Here is a 14,186-nt window from a genome sequence, read left to right as displayed (position 1 = left end):
TTAAAATTAGCAAGTTAATTGGATGTTGAAAAGTAACGATTCCAAATTTCCAGGGGCTATTTCGTATCCTGAAAATTACTTATTCTCTGCATTTTGTTTGATTCTTTTTTTTAAACGAATTGAAATGATAATAAGATTGGCCGGTGTTACAACAGGTCTACTCGCTCTGGATTATATATTCTTTTGTTCATTACACTTAAAGTCTTAAAGTCTTTGACATTGTACAAAAAAAGCTTTGCTACAAGAGGGCAACTACCATTTATTATCATGGTAGTTTGTACTTAGAAAGTCTTCTTGATAAAGCATATAACGGTGAGCTTCTCTGTTTCCGTAATGATCTCTTTTGCGCCCTTTGACTGTGACATGCCTGCCTTCTGTCTGCGGATTATACCCCAAAATCCTTTTACTTTTGGGACACACTCAATGCCTTTTTACAAAAGGGCAACCCTCCTTGAGCAATAGTATACAACCATGTTAAAAAGAATCTTTTGTGAAAGAAAAGAACACCGATATAGTGCATGTATGCGTAAGCAAATGAATGGGGAAAGGGAACTCGAGAGCTTTCTCTTTTACGTAACGCACGACGGGAGCTTTTGGACGTACTGTATGGTATGTGCGCCATAAATGCGTACACGTAATGTATAGCTACCTAGTAGATCCACACCGGTGTTCACTCTTGCCGGCGGATCAGAGAGTAATGCTAAGGAATTTTGATTCAGTCATATTTATATATTATTTATTCACGGTGTATATATCATAGGCTTCTGAGCAGTCAACATTTTTGAAATAGTGTGCTATTCTACAGCTTCGCAAGCTGAGAGTTATAACTTGACACGCGCCAAACTGGTGGATAATTCTCTTACGGATTTTGCAGACGACGAGGAACTATATGAAATCGAAATAAAACCGGCATTACAGCGATCGTCTCATGGTGCTCCTTTAGATATCTGGTTGCAAATGATGTCATCTGGTAAAGGCACCGAAACGAGATCGTTGGCGATGTCACGATCAGTCGATGTCAATTCACAATCAGACATGAAAGATGTCATAAAGGTAATTGAGAATATTTGTTGTGATTGAAACGATGAGAGCTATACTGACTATAATGTGCCGATTTCAGAATGATTTATATCTCTCTCTTTCTCCTATTTCATCATACCTCTTCCCCTATTTTATTATTTTCACCAGATCATTTTATATAGGGTCATTTTCATATTTCTTTTTTTCTCTTCATTTCTCATACAGTATTCTCCCCTCCTTAATTCTCCTCTTCACCTTCGTCATGATGTTCCTCTCCTCCCCACTTTTCACTTTCACTCAGAATCATCATCATCATCATCATCATCATCACCATCATCATCATCATCATCATCACCATCATCATCATCATCACTATCATCATTATCATCATCATCATCATCATCATCACCATCATCACTATCACCATCATCACCATCATCACCATCATCATCATCATCATCATCACCATCATCATCATCATCATCATCACCATCATCATCATCATCATCACCATCATCATCATCATCATCATCATCACTATCACCATCATCACCATCATCATCACCACCATCACCATCATCACCATCACCATCATCACCATCATCATCATCATCACCATCATCACCATCATCACCATCATCATCATCATCATTATCATCATCACCATCATCATCATCACCATCATTATCACTATCACCATCATCACCATCATCATCACCACCATCACCATCATCACTATCACCACCATCATTGTTGTCAACATCTCGATCGTTCACATTCTTTAGTGCTTCTGCTGGACAAAATTTCTTCTTCAGTTGTTGGCCCTTAATATAATAGGCTATCTTTAGTTTCATCTCCTCTTCAATCTGACATTATCTTTAAAAAATTTTTTTTCTTTAGTTATCCGTTTTATATATTTTGATTTCCATATGTTTCTTCATTTATGCTAGCAATTGAATATTATGCAAGAGACTATATGAATATTAAATTGCAAACTATAATAAGAAACTGTCAGTTGTAGCAGTTATTGTAGTGGCAGTGCATGTACATGTATAATAGAAGTAGTAGTAGTAGTAGTAGTAGTAGTAGTTAGCAGTCTTCGTCGTCATCGTCATAGTACGTAACAGCTCAATCAACTGCATGAGCAGGATATATAAATACCACCACGATAATAAATAAATTTAATTACACATATACATTAGTTTCGAATCATGGATTTATGCCAAAGTACATTTAAATACTAATTTCTTTTCCGGATATTTCGAAAACGATGTTTATAATTAACTGTCAATTTAATACAAATGTTATCGAGTCAATGTCAACACAAATTGTCTCAATTTCCTTCAATGCACTAAAGAGGCTAAAAACAGGTAACATTTGATTTACATTACATTTGTGTTACCTCCTCTTCAGATTCGTATATATTTATATCACTTTCAGACGAAATATCAAGGAAGGGGGAGGGGGGGGGGGGGGGGGGGGGAGGGGGGGAGGGGGGAGGTACATGTAGAAGGGGAAGAGAAAAATAAGGAATCAATATCAATTTTAGTAGGCAAAGATATCGACAGAGGTGATTGTTGCCCATAAAGTTTGAATAATTTTTCGTATCTCTTTTCATAAAATGTTTGCGACAAAATGATTTATTCTTGCTAGATTCTTAGATAAATATTTCTTTCAAAACTTATATATATATATATATATATATATATATATATTTCTTTCAGAACAAATATCGGGTGGGGGTTGAAAATGGTAGGAGGGAAAGATAAAATAGGAATCAGTATTATTTTTAGTTGGCAAAGGTATAGACAGATCAAGAGGTATATATCTACACTGTTGCCAATGAAGTTGTAGCAATATTAATTTTCTCACCTCTTGTCATCAAATGATTGTGATAACATGGTTTATTGTTGATAGATAATCTTAGATCTTCTCAGAACTTCAGGGTTAAAAGTATAGACCAGTTTCGGAATATGTTTTGACTAATACGTGGTGATACAAATTTTGCCGGGAAACCGCCTACTAATTGATGTATTTTGTAAATTATCATATCGATCCGGCCTGGATAGATATTGCGAATGTATTTCAAATTGAACATTTGGGCATATATTTCTGCTTTTTTGCGAATGTAGGTTGAAGTATTGCGATCTAAACCTCTGAAGGCAATATTTAAACAATATTGAATAGACATTTTTCACCCAAAATCCTTGAACCGCAATTTTACCACTACCAGTCTTTACCTTAAATCTTTGTTGATCAATAAACTTTTGAGGAAGTACAAAACTTTATCAATAAAAAATAAACCCCTTTCTTAAAATAACTAGGAGGTAAGAAAAAATTGTTCCAACTTTAAGGGCATCAGTTTTGTTTTTTTCTCTTTCAAATGAGAAGGGTATGTTATAACTTCAGAATGAAACCTTGTTTTTTCTCCAAACGTCCTTGCCATGTTCGTGTATTTTGGCAACCATGCGTCAACTTTTGCCCTCCATTCTTTCTCTTTAGAATTTGGATAATGGAGTGTTCTTAACCAAAGGATACAATGAGAGTGTGCATATGAGTCCATACAATCGACTAGCATTGTTACTTTGTGTAAATAATAAATCAGATGGTAATCTGTACCTTCAGCCTTCTGTGTATTTGAATCGATGGGCGAGGGCTGCGCTATTATGAATATTCATTTTTAAAACAACTGGTGGAGTGGAATAATTACCCCCTCACATTTTGGGTATAGAGACAAGGTATCGAATGACGTAAATGTGGCACATGACGAGGCAGGTTCGTTTACAAGCTGAATGTTAGAAAAACAGAACATATCACTCCTAAATTGATGAATAATACCTTGAAAATTGCACAACAAAATTAAAATTAATATACACTACATGTAATTGAATTATAAATAAAATCTCCTTAGTTCTGAAGTTTATGAGCTAGTCACAATGTCTGACAATTCTATTGAAAAGCGTATTGAAATGTAAATTAATGTTTTATGTCACCTTTTGAAATACTAAGATCATATCAGACACTTCGGGTAATTGAAGGATGTACATTTTTTACATGTAACTTTTTGAAGTTTACTTTGCTTTCAATGAAATTATTATTTTCAGTACAGATGCTTTATTTTACTATTCAATCACATAAAGCAGGCGATGTGTTTGCTTTATACATTCGACATTGTCATGCCGCTTAAGATTAATTATTGCAGAGTGACACATGACATGTCTTCCACGAAAATGCCAATTTGTAGACTGTGGAGAATGTTAAGGGGGCATTGTTGTATGGGTGGGGTCTGTCTTTACCCACTTTAAACGCATTCTTGACCTCTTGGCGACTGCTAGTATAGTTCAAATGTCTCTCATGTTTGCAAAGTGTAGCTATGCCACTCAGGGTAAATATGGGGTCAAGATACAAAAGGGCAAGAATGGAAAAGGCCATGATTCTATTCAAATGTTCTTCATGAGAGCAAACATCTTCTTCCACTTGTCCTCTGTGAGATAAGTATTTGGGTAAACTCTTCATCATTCATACCCCTTCCACGTGGTATCGTTGCGTTGTCTAGATACCAGCGGTGGGAATATAGGAGAGGGGCTTATAAATGGGTGTGGTCCATGCAGTAGCGGTTTAAGCCCCCCCCCCCCCACAGCTTAAAAATAAATAAATTGCAAGGCACATATAGGAAATGATTGTAAGAACCAAAGGTCCTCAATCCCCTTCTCCCAACAAATTATTTCTCCAGAACCGCCTTCGATGCGGCCCTTTCCATACGTGGCAGTATGATTAAAGGAGGAACATATTATGGATGCCTCAAAATATTTAAAAATGTTGATACTAATGATTTCCTGGCAGCAGGGATGTCGATCTTTGTCTTACAGTAACTAATAAATTGTAATTATGATTTGGACGTAAAATGCAGCAACGGTGTGTATAACTGTAATGAAGTGTCCAAATAAAGAAACTGGAAAGTTGATATTCAGGGAAAAAGACGCCACGCAGATTTCTCGTGACTAAATGTTGCCTGTATGCAGTGGTGCTTGTAGCAAGATTGTACGACACAGGCATGCACCTGCAACAATTGTTCCTCGTCAGTTTCCTACTCAACCAAATTTCGACTCCAACCCTGGACCTAAAGCTGTACCTAAGCCTATAGACCTAAGCCTAAACCTAACCTGAATCCTATTTGCAACCCTTACCATAACCCTTTGATGAACTAAAGCCCCGATCAATTGTCGTAGAAGCAATTTATTGTTTGGTCACCCGTACAAGTGCAGGGACACAGCGTAGACATATTACTATGTCAAAGGCACAATATTCCCTTTTGAATGGCAAGAAATTGCGGGAGAGGGAAAGAGATAGAAAAGGAGTAAAAAGGTTAAGGAGGGGTGCCATGGTAATATGAATAAGGACAATATTTTATGACTCGTTCCTCAACAATTTTTTCCTCAAGGATTTCATACAACCTAATCTAGTCAGGGGTGGATATAGGGGGGGGGGGGGGTTCGGCGGTTTACCCCCCCCCCCCCCTGGGCGCCCAAGTGAAAAAAGAGGGAAAAGAGGGGGGGGGGGGGAGAAGAAGAACAAAAAGAAGGAAAAAAAGCAAAAGAGTAAAACGGCGCGATATTTGGAAAGTCCTGGATCCGCCACTGGGTCAACCCCCCCCTTGTCAAAAAGCTAGATGCGCCCCTGCTAGTAACTATACCGTTGCCCCCCGTGATAACAGTGCCCCTTCAAAATGCCGAACCCATATGCTACGCCGCTTCCCTGACGCCTATGAATAAATTGGTATAACATTTTACAGATGGGTGTGGTTCTATTGTGTCACACAGTCAATGAAAGAAATTTATGAATGAAGTTTTAAGCATTTTGGTACACTCGTTGTTCTACCCGTGTGAAATACCGTTGCTTTGTTCCACGAGGGTGGGAGGAGGGCGCTGGCGGCAGTGAGAAAGAAGAAGTAAATATTTAAGTACTTGGAGGACATCAGCTGTCGGCTAAATGCTAGCGCTGGACGCTTAATGTAAAGTTTTAATGAAGCTTCTATATTCACGGTTAAAGTTCGTTTGTTGTAACTGGTGTAGATTTGTTGAAGGAAGGGGAGGGGGGGGGGGGGTGATAGGGTTAAAGTCTTCATGGATGATGGACATTTTTTCATTTAGCGGATGAGCAGGGGGGGGGGCATCCACTGTGCCCTTGTGTGCCTTGGCTACGCCTATGTTTGTAGTTGACGACGTAATATATACAAGAATGTTGCTGGTCTAGATTAACTTATTTATGACTGAGATAACCTTTTCTACTTGTACAAAAATGCGTAATTTGTCTAGTATGGCCTTCTGCCTTTAAAATCGCCTCTAGTTTCAATTTTAATTTTGAATTGTTGTATCCACAGAAGTGTCCAAATTAACACATTTATTTTCAGTAAAATGATTGTAACGTGGTGTTTCACACTGACTATACAGTGGCGTACCCACCTTGTTTAAGCAATGTATTTTACTTTTGGCGGTGTGGAAGGATTTTACACAGGATTACCAAAATTCTATTTTGAATATCGGTATCTTGATTTTAGAAAAGGAGAATGTGTGCTATACACACATCATGAATTATTCTGTATAATAGCAGTTTTCAGCATTGAAGTATAACTGAATCATAATCACATTTACAAAAGCTTAGATACAATGAAAAAAGATCAACGTTGGAACTTAAAAAAAAAAACGCTACCCATCTTTGAAAGAATGTAGTAGCAGTCTGTGTAGTAGTGATGCATTTTCTTCTCATGAGGGTGATATGCCGTTTGCCCACGAGGCGTCATTTCGAAAGCGTCATTAATGATATATCCCAGGACCAAAATCCAGTTGAAACCAATTGGAGCAAAACCAATTGAAACCAGTTGCCAACTGGTTTCAATAGGGAAATTGGAACAACTGGTTCCTATTGAAACCAGTTGCCAACTGGTTCCAATTGAAACCAGTTGAAATAAATTGCCAACTGGTTCCAGTTGCCTAATTGGTTTCAACTGGAACCAGTTGTTCCAATTTCCCTATTGAAACCAGTTGGCTTCAACTGGTTTCAACTGGTTTCAACTGGTTTCAAATGGTTTCAATTGGATCCAATTGAAACTTACAGTTGGCATAAACTTAATTAGTTATAAGTTAATTAGCTCTTGCACTAATTATCGCTCATGTCAACACAGAATCATTGTTATATGTGTCTACATTAAGTACAATGTAAAGGGCATTATAATATGCAGACCATATAATATATTTAACAAGGAAGGCATTGCCATTATATATGTTTGTATTTGATGTATTTTGTACATGGTTAGTGTTTTACTAATCAACTTTTAATCTGTGTAATTAAAAAAATATGTTACTAATGAACATGCTTATCATTGCTTATTAATCTTTATATTTATCTAAAACAAATGCATTACTTGCAAATGAAAATTAATTAATAAGTACATTGTAAATCAAAAAAAAATTACATAAAACATTGTTCTGCACACAAGCATATAATATGCAAATTAACTGGTTTCAATTGGATCCAGTTGGGTAACTGGAAATATTTCCAATTGGAACCAATTGGGTAACTGGAATGAATTCTAACTGGAACCAGTTGGGTAACTGGAAATTACTTCTAACTGGAAATGAATGCTAACTGGAACCAATTGGGTAACTGGAAATGAATTCTAACTGCAACCAGTTGGGTAACTGGAAATGACTTCTAACTGGAAATGAATTCTAACTGGAACCAGTTGGGTAACTGGAAATAAATTCTAACTGGAACCAGTTGGGTAACTGGAAATGACTTCTAACTGGAACCAGTTGGTAACTGGAAATGACTTCTAACTGGAAATGAATGCTAACTGGAACCAGTTGGGTAACTGGAAATGAATTCTAACTGGAACCAGTTGGGTAACTGGAAATGAATTCTAACTGGAACCAGTAACTGGAAATGACTTCTAACTGGAAATGAATGCTAACTGGAACCAGTTGGGTAACTGGAAATGACTTCTAACTGGAACCAATTGGGTAACTGGAAATGAATTCTAACTGGAACCAGTTGGGTAACTGGAAATGAATTCTAACTGGAACCAGTAACTGGAAATGACTTCTAACTGGAAATGAATGCTAACTGGAACCAGTTGGGTTAACTGGAAATGACTTCTAACTGGAACCAGTTGGGTAACTGGAAATGAATTCTAACTGGAACCAGTAACTGGAAATGACTTCTAACTGGAACCAATTGGGTAATTGGAAATGAATTCTAACTGGAACCAGTTGAGTAACTGGAAATGACTTCTAACTGGAAATGAATGCTAACTGGAACCAGTTGGGTAACTGGAAATGAATTCTAACTGGAACCAATTGAGTAACAGGAAAATCATCTCACCGTTTCCAGTTGAACTTCTAATTGGAACCAGTTGGGTAACTGGAAATGACTTCTAACTGGAACCAATTGAGTAACTGGAAAAATTACCTTACTGGTTCCAGTTGCACTTCTTATTGGTTTGAACAGGAAATTTTCTATTCCAATTGAAACCAATTGAAACCAATTGAAACCAGTTGAAACCAATTGAAACCAGTTGGAGATTTCAACTGGTTTCAATTGGATTTTGGTCCTGGGTACTGCAGGCTATATGAAGCCAATAGCGTACATGCTCCAGTAATTCAGAGCAATGTTGTACTTCTTCTTTTAAATTACCATCGTGTACGATATCATTTTACATGGTGCGTCAAACACACTGACGGTCATTGACGCAGCCCTATGCTTGTCAGCAAATGACGCATCCTAATGTAGTGCGCATCGCCTCCTAAACCATATTCTAATTCTTTCTTTCATTGTATTTCATTGATCTACAGGTTGTTCTCCTGAAGGTGGCAAACAAGACAACTTCTCGTTATGGCGTCACCCTCTTCCTCTTCTGTTCATCCCTGTGGCTTCTCATTCAGGCCTTTCTCGCCCTGCACAACGGCTGCTGGATAAGCAACCCACAGATTCTCAGCAAGATCAAGGAAAAGACGTCAGCCGACTGTCGAATGTCGCCAAATTTGGCGGGAATCCACAGAGAAGAAACCGAGGGTGTGCACAGTCGAGAGCGCATCCCAGATGCCTTGCATCTCTTATCGCGGCAGGAAAGCGGCGGTGCTGTTGATGTTGAAAGGGCAGTGTTTAATGTCATTGTCGAAATGGGAGTCGCTGCCCCCGCCGAGGTGCCGGTTACTATGGCCGAGGGGGATGCACAAGGGGGGCAGCGAAAAGAGAGTTTGAATGTTCCCGAGAGTGAACGAGAAAAGAGGTCGGAGGATAAATCAGTGGCCACTCAAAATGGTACAGAGTCAAAGAACGACAAGAAAATAATATCGCAAGAAAAGACTATTGTTCCAGAGAGACAGACTGTCAATGAAAACGTCCCGGTTAATACCCAGGCAATCAAAACAAACAATGAGACGACAATGAAACAGTTAGGTAGGGAGCCTACATTGAAACCGTACATTCCGCTTCTACCTGGGTCGGGTGTCTCGGCCCTGAAGCCTGTCCCTTACACGCTTCCAAGGAACATTTCCAAGGATATCGTCAAGATCACCAAAGATTCTTGGGAGACCATGGGTTGCTTCAACCGCGTCACGATTTTAACCCCTGGTACGAACGCACTGCCCAACGACAGCGAGTGGCAGGAACTGTACCAATCCTTTAGGAAATACCGCATGGGATACTACCTTCTCCAATGCCCTGAGAATGTGTGTGATCTCATCTTACGTGCGAGTACTTCAGCGAAGACTATCGCAGAAGGCAGCGCAGTGCTCGTAGGACCAGGCACGAAGAGCATGCGCAATAAGACGCGCGTGATTATGGAAGAAGTGAAGCGTCTTACTCCGGACAATCTCCTTAAGATCTACCTTTTCTCTCTGGACAGCTCTCCGATGATGAACTACTACGATCCATCCATGGCGAATTTCGAGTACCATTACAGCATGACGTATCATTCCCAATCGGATGTGCCGATACCTTACGGTCGGTATCGCAAAGGGGTTGGCGAAGAAAGCGCGCGGAATTGGGCAGAAGGCAAGAAGGGTCTCGTAGCATGGGTTGAAGACAACTGCGACAGAACATTCTGGCCGCGCATCGAGTACGTACGCGAGCTCAGCAAACACATTTCTGTTGATATGTATGGGAAATGCGGGAACAGGACGTGCGCGTCGACGCACTGCAAGGAAGAACTTAAAGGCTACAAATTTTACCTCTCGCTGGAGGAGGCGGCCTGCGACGAATTCATTACGCTAAACTTTTGGCAGCGCGCTCTGTCGTCTGGTGCAGTGCCCGTGGTTTACGGCGGAAAGAAATTCGCCTACACGAAAGTTGCTCCTCCAGATTCGTTCATCCACATAGCTGACTTTGAGTCTCCTGCAGCACTGGCAACCTATCTTTACAAACTCAGCGCGTCAGATTTGGAGTACAACAAATTCCACCAGTGGCGGACTTTGGGTTCCGTCCAAATTTCCGGGCCAGGGTTCAGCTTAGATTCTCTATGCGGTATGGTGCCACAGCTTATACATTTGTCACCGCCTAATAGGAGAGTGATGTCTAGAGGGAAGTTTTACAGGAGTTGTCGGAAGGGTATCTATGTGAATGGGTTAGCAGGGTCAGGTGACCTTAGCAACTGGGCACCTTGGAGATAACCTAGACATCATTATAGTTCCTATACAAAGAGACATAAAATTACAGTTCAGCGTCCTGCGATCAAATGAGAGATTCATACAAGGAGATGATGCGATGAAAATCTTTTTTTTTTGCTGAATTATATTATAAAAGAAAGCAGTATTATTTGAGAATTAACATGCTATTGGTCTTCAAAGATTGTATCACTCAGTACATTTAATGTAATTTGGTTTCATTTAGTCATCTTTGCCGGCTGCAGACGCTACGTCATTATCTTTGCGGCTCTGCGTCAATACAGACATTCAAGCCTACTGAATGCCGGCTGCCCGTGGGTCCCTTGTGTACGTCGTTCTATGGCGTTTTAGACATACGAATGCAAAAGACACCAGACAACGACGCAACACGTTGACGCAGGGGTGCCTTGGCCTATAGTGTAAGACTATGCATTTGTCCAAACAAAGTCGGCGTTGACGCAACAGCAGCGTAGCAAATGATCAAATCCACACAAGCCAAAATTACGCACGGAAAATTGGGTTGGATAATCTTGTGAACAGTCGCTCACTGTTTAATTTGGATTGAGTGACTTTTAAATGAGCAATTGACGGAGGGACTTAATTGACGCTTCGTGAGCAGCCGGGATATGTGTAGCTTGAATTCTCTTCAACTGGCCGAATCAAATGACGCCGGGAAGTTACGTTTTATGTGCAGTTGCTATTTATGTGATATGAATTATTGGATGAATCATTTTTTGTAAGTGACGCATGTCTGCAGCCGGCATTAGAAACTATGAATTAATGTCGTCCCTGAAATATCTAGGCAAATCATTCATTCTTGAAAGGACGGAGAGTTGCATTGTCATTTGAATACATATATTAGATTACAAAGATCTTTTTTATTAAATATGAAGGTGAATTGGTACGTTTAGTGAAATATCAATTTGTATCAAAGGGGTAATATTGTCGCATAACAATTCAAAGGCCTGTTATTGGCAGAAATGTGAATAATCCTTTAACCTGTATTTGATTGATTAATGTCGGAAGGAGTTTTTTTTTTAGATGAAGGAAAAACGGTGCCGAAATTTCATTTGAAGTACGGCTTTAAGCAAACAGAGCCTTTTGATCTTTAATAATACCGTGTTTAGTATATCATAGTTTTCGGGAAGTTTAAATAGTGCCACAAGGAGTGTTCTATGTGATGCGATGACAGGTATTCGTCTGCTAAACTTTGTTAAAGGTCGAGACTTGTTTGGAAGCTTATAATGTTTAATTTGATTAATCTCTTGTGTTATTTATTCATCGGTTGGGTGAAGCTTGTATGTGGGCGAATTTAAAGTGGGGTCTAAAAGACGCCGATATTTTTCGTGCAAGATTAAAGTGTGTCAATATACGATACTGACAATGATAGAAGTTCTTTTTTTTCGACGAGTGTTTTTTCGGGGGCCGTGCTTGCTGTCTGTAATGCGTGTAAGGGATGACAGCGATAATTGAAGAATAACAAAATTGAACTGACAAAAACAGACAGATCAAGGACTTTGCAGATTATTGAAATGATCAAACTGGAGTAGGGCAGTAGGCCTACTATACGTTATTTGACGACAATCGTTCGAGGGAATCTTTCCAGGAATTACTTGCTATCAATACAAGGACAAGGGTTGATTACGTGTTCATTCCTAGCCTCGGTTGGGTGATCGAGGCTCGTATATGGGCGATTTTTAAGTGGAGCTTGAAACACGCCGACATTTTACGGGCAAAATTGTAAAAGTGTGTCAATACGAAATTGACAGTTATAAAAAAGCGCCCAATAAACTCTCAAAAGGGCCCTTTTTATAGGTACATTGTCTATCAATGTGTAAGGATGAGAAGGATGATATAAGAGTTATACAGTCAAACCTGCTTGAGTGACCACCTGTCTACAAAGACCACATTTTTTGTTTCCCTTGAAAATGGTTTCTCGTTGAAACATGTACTTAAAGGTAAAGACCAGTTATGGTCATGCGATTGCATTGTGAAAGAAACGTTGTGGAATCGATCAGAAAAGGTTGATCATCTAGCATCTAGCATCTGCAAGGTTCTGGAATCATCAAAATGATAAGAAATTTGGCCCATTCTTCGTAAAGTTACAAGCACTATACACAGAAAGATGTATATGGGACTACCCTATATCTCTCACAGACCATGAGAGAAACAAATTTACCAAATATATGAATTAGTAGGCGGTTTCCCGGCAAATTTGTTATCATCATGTATTAGTCAAAACATATTCTTTCACATGAATGGTAATGAGAGCTTCCATTTCATTTTTTGAAATTGGGGCGTTTCCAATACTGGTCTTTACCTTTAAGAATCCCGTCTACAAAGACCACCTGTCTACAGAGACCACTTTTTGTGTTTCCCTTGGGCGGCCGCTATAGATAGGTTTGACTGTACATGGAATGGTGTCACATTTAACATACTTATTTTACTTGAATCTTTGGTTGTTCCATTGACTGGAATTGTTAACAAGTAAATACAGACAACCACAAACAAATAATATGGAGTTTTATTGACTGAAGCACAAACAAGCCAGACACAAAATAATGTTTTCTTTGTCTATATGCTCTTTATTCACAATTTCTTCCTCCAAATGTCCATCGGGAAACAGCATGATCTACATATTTGATGGTTCATATATTGCGATGTAAAATCCAAGGCTTGTACTCACAAAGGTGGAATACGATAAAAGGTAGGCATTATGTAGTCAGGTGTGATGGCACATTTATAAATATAGCCACAATACATTTGCACTCAGCTCCCTCTATTTGAGCAAGTGAAATCCTCGCTTCTGATTATTTAGCAGCAGATTTGTCACTGATTTTTGTCATTTGTCATTGAAAAAAGGCTTTGTGAAACGGGTCCCAGGTAGGCTTAGGGTATTAAAGGGTCGTGGCTATTTTTTTTAAATTATAGAAACACGCCTTTACAACTGATTACATAATGCCTACCCTAAGATAATCCAATCCCATCTCCCTGCCTAGACCAAGCCCATCGAATCACAGGAGATACAGAGCAGCAAGTGTCTTGCTTTTTATTCCGTACAAATTACTGTAATTCTATTTTAACAAAAAATGGAACAAATCCAGTTAGGAAATGAAAATGCGAAATTTATTTAATGCTGACATGATTTTATATTTGGTCACCCAGTTACAGAAAGTTACAGAAGATTGGCACATGGTGCTCCACAATTCCACTTTAAAGTTAGTGCACATTGTATGAATATGGGCCTAAGTCCTCATTAATCTCCCTTGGTGCACTGGCACAGAGCAATATACATATATATGATATAGCGACATAGCAAATTTCCATCTTTTGTGAATAGTTTCTATCATTTGTATATAATATATATTTATTATACATACACAGACTTTATACCATATGTACACTTTATACAGCTTTCTTCATTGGTTTAAATACACTATCAAATTTTGGTATTCCATAATTGTAAAACAAATAGTTGGAAATGTATATATTTCCTTGGTCTTC

General features: G+C 38.9%; 1 protein-coding gene across 1 annotated transcript; it reads left to right on the top strand.

Annotated features, from left to right (window-relative positions):
- Positions 1-764: 764 nt before the first annotated feature.
- On the top strand, positions 765-12,074 carry LOC115922635. The gene is made up of 2 exons (XM_030981846.1): positions 765-1,053; positions 8,871-12,074. The coding sequence occupies exons 1-2, from the start codon at positions 958-960 to the stop codon at positions 10,686-10,688; spliced, it is 1,914 nt and encodes a 637-aa protein (XP_030837706.1). The 5' UTR covers positions 765-957; the 3' UTR covers positions 10,689-12,074.
- Positions 12,075-14,186: the final 2,112 nt, after the last annotated feature.

This window comes from Strongylocentrotus purpuratus, unplaced genomic scaffold (assembly GCF_000002235.5).
Source record: "Strongylocentrotus purpuratus isolate Spur 01 unplaced genomic scaffold, Spur_5.0 spur5_scaffold_12, whole genome shotgun sequence".
Classification (NCBI taxonomy): Eukaryota; Metazoa; Echinodermata; class Echinoidea; order Camarodonta; family Strongylocentrotidae; genus Strongylocentrotus; species Strongylocentrotus purpuratus.
The sequence above is the reverse complement of the archived record's forward strand: the minus strand, read 5'-3'. Positions and strand labels throughout refer to the sequence as shown.

Excerpts from the sequence above, each read along its gene's own strand:
- LOC115922635 (XM_030981846.1), top strand. The coding sequence starts at position 958 with ATGATGTCATCTGGTAAAGGCACCGAAACGAGATCGTTGGCGATGTCA. Across the intron at positions 1,054-8,870 it reads ACATGAAAGATGTCATAAAG|GTTGTTCTCCTGAAGGTGGC; the intron begins GTAATTGAGAAT and ends ATTGATCTACAG.